The 6,754-nt window shown below is 32.5% G+C and overlaps 1 protein-coding gene across 1 annotated transcript in view; it reads right to left on the minus strand.

Moving 5' to 3' along the window:
• The window catches only part of LOC102765647 (CUB and sushi domain-containing protein 3), a gene marked incomplete at its 5' end in the record, with an annotated part of 698,415 nt that overhangs the window by 421,468 nt on the left and 270,193 nt on the right, over positions 1–6,754 (minus strand). The window contains 2 exons of the mRNA XM_006755250.2: positions 281–362; positions 3,629–3,640. Coding sequence (XP_006755313.1) covers positions 281–362; positions 3,629–3,640 — 94 coding nt within the window. The remainder of the gene's footprint in view (positions 1–280; positions 363–3,628; positions 3,641–6,754) is intronic.

Consider the following 6,754-nt stretch of genomic DNA (forward strand, 5'->3'; position numbering starts at 1 on the left):
AAATGTGTTTTCTATATAAGACCCAATCAACCACTTCACAATTTCACTTTAGATGTCTATTTTCAATGGGCTCCTGTCCGATAATACATTCTAAGAAGTTGTGTTTGGATTATGTACATTAAGTCTCACTGAAGGGGATTTAATGTACTTACATGTAGGCTGATGATAACAAATAAGGTACAATGCTTTTGTCGGGAGTAGTGAAACAATAAGAAAAATAAGGGAAATTTTTCAAAAATACCTGACAGGCAAAGTCAAGAGGAAAACACTGAGGACTTACACTTGGAGCACTGTTCGGGGGTCTCCCACTTCACCCCCATCACCAATTGTCAAAGTATCATAGCCGATCTCAAGGTCACATTCTAAAGCTAACTCAATGAAACACAGAGCATGCTTAAATAGTATAGCTTAAAATATGTTACGGCTAAATTTGAATCTAGATCATCAGATTTAAAAGTATCAGGGGCAGAGTCCAAGATAGCAGCATATGGAGATCCTGAACTCACCTCCTCACACAAGCACACCAAATTCACAACTGTATATGGAACATTTCCCTCTGAAAATAACCTGGACTCTAGAGGAACTGCTGTTTTCCACAACAGAAGATAGAGGGACCACGTCGGACGGAAGGAGAGGCAGAGACCCTCTCCCAAAGAACCCACCCTGACATGGCAGCATACAATAGGGAGGGATCGCACCACTCAGGCATCTCTCCCCGAGGAGCCAGGGTTTGGTGTCCAACATCTGGCACCCCAACACCTGGGACCTGCACCAGAGAGGCAACCCCCAAAACATTTGGCTTAGAAAACAAAGCACAGTACTTTGGAAGACACATTAATCCATGATAAATAATTATTAGTTTTTACTAAAGCATACTCATACATCCATATCGTTTATGCTCTTATGCAAATACCCGTATTTAACTAAATTGTAATTCTTAAGTTAGGAACCTAATATAATGACACATATGTAATAACTTAATCAATAAAGAAATTTTTTAAAAAATTAAAAAAGAATAATGTAATTAAGAATCAATACTGTAAGAAATTACATAAACACTATCCTATATTCAATAAGTCCTTTAGCAAAAATTAATTTATAGTAAAATATAACTCATCAACACATAAAGAAAATGAATGCTTTAGATTACCAATATTACTAGAAAATAAATTTAAAAGGCATACGTTTAATAATTATTATAACTATTTATAACTGTGGTATCATAAAAAGGAATTCTTAAAACAGATGTCATAACCTGGCTTTTCAAAGCTATATAACAACAAATTGTGATTATGACTCTTGAAAAAAGTATTTTATATTTGCAGTGACTAAAGAAATTGTTCAGCCAAGTTTAATACAGAAAATACAAAAAAAACCTTGAATTATACATTTTACATGACTGCAATCTAAAAATGTTTCCCAGTTTACCCTGAGCTAAATATAAATACTCTTATTTAATAACTGCCTGTCAATAGAGATTTAGGTTGTTTCTACTTTTTGCTATTATCGGCAACACGGTTATGAGCAATATTAAACATTTTCTGCTTCAAAAATACAAGTATATCTCTAAGTTATATACTTAGGAGTACAATGTCCAGATAATAAAGGAAAAATTCAACTTTATAACATTGTGCCATGATTTTCCAAAATTATTTTACTAATTTAAATGCTCACAACATGTATACATTCTATTTAATTATTTTTACCAATTTAGAGTATAGAGTATGTAAAAATGATATTTGTTTGGCATTTTCTTCATTAATTATTATGTTGCATGTATTTTCATGTATACGTCATTTATGCTACCTTTTCTGTGACATGACTATTTGTTTTTGGCTAATTTTCACTTGCACAGCTTGTTTGCTTGTTATTGATTGCAAGAATCCTTTATGTCAGTGACTCCCCACAATTTTCCATAATAGCACACGTAAGGAAAGAATAGACACAGTGAGGTGAAGCTGATGAGGCTGCTTACAATGGAAGTTTTTTGCCCCAGATATTGCGAGCTAAGATCAATATTTTAGTTCTACCTGTAACTCATTCATAATGCATCATTCATAATACATCATTGAGCCTGCCTCACCTGTTGAGAAAGATGAGCTTTACTGGTGTATATTCTGGATACAAATACATTACATGTTATGTGTGTTGCAATATGTTCTTTAAGTGTATAATCTGACTTTTCACTTTCTGTGTTAAATATTTTAGTCTAGAAGAAATAATGTTAATGAAGTTAGACTTATTAACCTATAAGGAGCATTTTTGCATTGGCTTATGAGCCAAGGTGGTAAAGATATTTCCTGCAAAACTTTAATCTTTGGGAAATGACTTTCATAGAAAGGATAAAGTAGGTATGTGTAGTGAGCAGGATTATGACCCTCCAAGATCCGCCCCCCCCAACATGTAGACGGCCTGTATAATTACTTCCCCTTTGAATGTAGGCAAAACCTATTAATATGATGGAGAATGAATCCCATAATTGGTTACATTATATGGATAACATAAGGGATGTTATATATTTACAGATGTAATTAAGGTTTTTATTCAGTTGACTTCAAGTTAATCAAAGGGGATAATCCTGGGTGGGCTTGACCCAGTTCAGGGAAGTTCTTTAAAGAAGGTCTAGAAGTGAGAGACAAAATAAATCAGAAGAGATTCTTTCCTACTTGCCTTTGAAGAACACATTGTTGCTGGGAAGAGGTCCAGGTAGCAGGCATAGTGGGTGGCCTTTATAAACTGAGAACCTCAATCGTAAACCCCAGTAACTAAATTCTTCCAACAATCAGGGAGCTTGGTATCACAGTCTCAAATGAGATTGCAGTCCTGGGCAACACCCTGATTTTATTCTGGTGAGACCTTAATAAGAGGATTTGGCTAACGTGTGCCTAAAGTCCTTTCCCATGGAAACTGTAAGATAACGAATTTATTTAGTTTCATGCTGCTAATTTTGGATAATTTGTTATGCAACAACAGAAAGCAAGCACAGCATCTCTTTCAATTTTTCTTTAACTGCAATATGAACAAGAAATTGTCTCTGTAGTTTAATTGAATAAATAGTTCTCCTTTCCCCAGTGATCTGCATGTCAAACTCGGACATACATTAAGATTCTATAAATAGGGTGTTGGTTTTGGGGCTCTAGATTCTATTCTCTTGAACAGTTTATCTATCCCTGAACCAACATAAATTGGCTTAACTCTTTTTTTATACATATGCTGAAATCTTTTCTTGCTGTTGTTTCAATGATATATATCTTTATATTTTCAACTGTTAGTATGTAGAAATGAAATTTATTTTTGCTAAATGACTTCATGTTTAGGCAATTTGATAAGCCTTCCCTATTATTTAAAAATCTTTGTAAAGTATCTTTATTTTTCTACATAACAAGCATGTCTTCTGTAAATAACATTTTAAATCTTGCTTTTAAGCTTCTTAAAAGATTTCTTTTATCTTAATGCCTTGGATTTCTTATATAATTTTCACTAGAACAGGTGATAGTTAACTTCATTAAACTGTCTTTTATTTTAAAAGGTGTATATGTAACGGTTCACCATTAAGAATATTTTTAAGGTAGATAATACTTTATAAACATGAGGAAGTTTGCTTCTCTGGTTTTCCTTGCCGATTTACTCTTAAAATTTACTGGTATCATAAAATAAGTTGACAAATATACACGTTCTTTTATCTTATGGAAGACTTTCCAATACTTTGAAAATAACCAGACACAAAAAGACAAGTATTATATGATTCCCCATATATAAAATATCTAAATAGGTAAATTTGTAGAGATAGAAAATACAAGTGGAAATAGAAGTTAAATTTATAGAGATAGAAGTTACCAGGGTAATTGGTGGTTATTGCTTAATGGTAATAGGTTTTTAGTTTGATGTAGTGAAAAACTATTGACAACAGACATGGGTGATAGTTGCACAACATAGTAAATGTACTTAATGTCAATGAATTGTACACTTAAAATGGTTGAAATTGTTGTTTTCTTTTAAATATTTACCAAAATAAAAGTAGTAAATAAAAATAGAGGACACACATTTATATATTAGAAATAGAAACAAGACAGAAATGCAGGCCCAGCACAGACTAAAAGTGAATGACTATATGACAGTGAATTTGAAAACTTTGTCAGCACTGAATGTTTCTAGGAAAAAAACAACAACAGTAACTTGACTCAATAAACAAACAAACAAACAAACAAATAAAATACGAGGCCTAAACTATGAAATAAACAAGCAGTAAAATTTCAACTACTGCTCCCCAAAAAGAGGCTCAGATGTTTTTACAGGATAGTTTTACTTAGCTTCCAAAAATAGGAGTGGAATTTCTGGGTCATGTATTAATTGTGTGTTTAACTGAGACACTGCCAAACCTTTTCCCGAAGTGCTGCAACATTTTAAATCCCACCAGGAATGCGTGAGGCTTCAAATGTCTCCCCATCAACACCACTTACTTTCTGTTTGTTTTTGTTTGTGTTTTATTACAGCCATCCTAGCAGGTGTGAAGTGGTATCTCTCCTGCTGCTTTTAAGATTCTGATTGTCTTTACCATTCAACAATCTGACTAGATTGTGTCTAGGTAGATATCTCTTTAGAATATCTTGCTTGAATTTAAGCTTTGAGAATCCTGAAGGCCTAAATTGGGTCTAATTTCATTCATTGTCTGCTAACTAGATCCAAGGTTTACTAGCATGCTAGTGTAAATTTAACACCCTTTGTGGGTTTTTAGATAACTGTTAAAGCTTCAAGTTTAACTTCTTTACTTATTGATCTAAGGAGAGGAGGCCCTAATCTGAGAATTCCTTAGACTGATTGCTATCTGCTCCAAGGAAAATGAGCTTTATACTGATTTATTCTCCTTTCATTTCAGCTCACTGTTCATTATATATGTATATATTCTTGTTAACCAGCAATGCTCTAAAGAAAAATATGGTGTTTTTTTTTTCAGTGGGTAGACCTCTCAGAATACTTCATCTGTCATCCTATTAAAAGAAGAAATGCCATGATCCACTTTACTCCAAACATTTCAAAATAGATCCATGAGAGCATTTCATTTAAAATTAAGGAACATCGCTTTTAAAATGGCTTAAAAAGCCTAATAGACTAGTAGTTACAAAATATGTGTCTAATAAATGACTCATTGATTGGATTGCTAATTCTATGCAAATCTTTTGATAGTCATTCTTGTATAATCATGTCCTAAAGAATTTGGACATCCATTTAATGGTAGACTTTACTTTGCCTGAATTGTAACTGAGACTCATGCATGTATATATGCCACAGTGAGAACTCTATCCATTTTAAAGTGATGGGTTAATTACTAAATAATCTATATATTTTCTGATAAGCACTTAACCACTGAGTTGTCACTAAAATTTGAGACAGTTGTAATTATTGAACAGTTTAAATGACACCCAATCACTGAGAAGCTAGAATAGTCTGGTTTGTAAAAAACATGCATTATAATTTAATTCACTGAGGCTTAATTTAAACATTGCTTCTAAAATAGTAGTTTAAAAGTAAAATCTACATATTAAAAAAGAAACAAAAACTATCTTCCCCTCAAATGGTCACATTAATATAAATAAAGCATGCTAATAAAAGTAAAAAATAGTACATTAGATACTCCCAATAGAGAAAATATTATTTAGTAGAATGTATAAAAGTAATTTGGAAAATTTTAAAAAAGAAAAAAACAACACATATACTTTTGTCTGTGCAAGAATAGAAAATGTAACATCAGGAGTGTGATGTGAAATTTTCTACAGATTCTACTGTAATATGGAGTTGACAAAATAGCCAATTTCCATCCCTTTATCTTGGCATAATGTGGAAATAAAGTATAAAGATTTTTAAAAATCAATAAATCATCATCAATATAATATGAATGCTTTCTTTACATGTTTAGTTGGCATTACAGCTGAAATATTTAGTAGAAAAACAGAAAGAACATCCTGTTTATTAGTAAAGAAAGAAATGTCATATATTTTGCCTTATTTGCCTTATTATTAATCACTCGTGAGTAGAAAAAGAGAGCTGCATTTAGCTCAGAGTACTGCCAAAAAACTTGTAATAATAAAATGTAGAAATTACTTATAACTGTCTTGATTTTTAAAAGCAATTACTTCCATTTGTAGGGGTTAATTCCAAATGGCTTATACAGTGCTGCTTATTGAGGGTTATTTAAAACTTTGAAGCTACTAAGGCAGTCAGTTAAGAATAATCGCATGCATTTTCCTTTTGTTAAGTTGTGTGAGTTCCCTATAAATTTTGGAGATTAGGCCCTTATCAGATATGACATTGGCAAATATGTTTTCCCACACAGTGGGTTTTCTCGTTGTTTTGTTGATGGTTTCTTTTGCTGTGCAGAAGCTTTTTATTTTGATGTAGTACCATTTGTTCATTTTCTCTTTAGTTTCAAGTGTCCTAGGAGCTGTATCAGTGAATAAATTGCTTCGGCATATATCTGAGATTTTGTTGCCTTTGGATTCTTCTGGAATTTTTATGGTTTCCTGTCATATATTTAAGTCCTTTATCCATTTTGAGTTTTTTTTGTGTATGGTGTAATTTGGTGGTCTAGTTTCATTTTTTGGCAAGTATCTGTCCAGTTTTCCTAACACCATTTATTGAAGAGACTATCTTGTCTCCATTGTATGCTCTTGCCTCCTTTGTCCAATATTAATTGAGCATAATGGCCTGTGTTGATTTCTGGGTTCTCTGTTCTGTTCCATTGGTCTATTTGTATGTT

Source organism: Myotis davidii, unplaced genomic scaffold, assembly GCF_000327345.1.
Source record: "Myotis davidii unplaced genomic scaffold, ASM32734v1 scaffold713, whole genome shotgun sequence".
Classification (NCBI taxonomy): Eukaryota; Metazoa; Chordata; class Mammalia; order Chiroptera; family Vespertilionidae; genus Myotis; species Myotis davidii.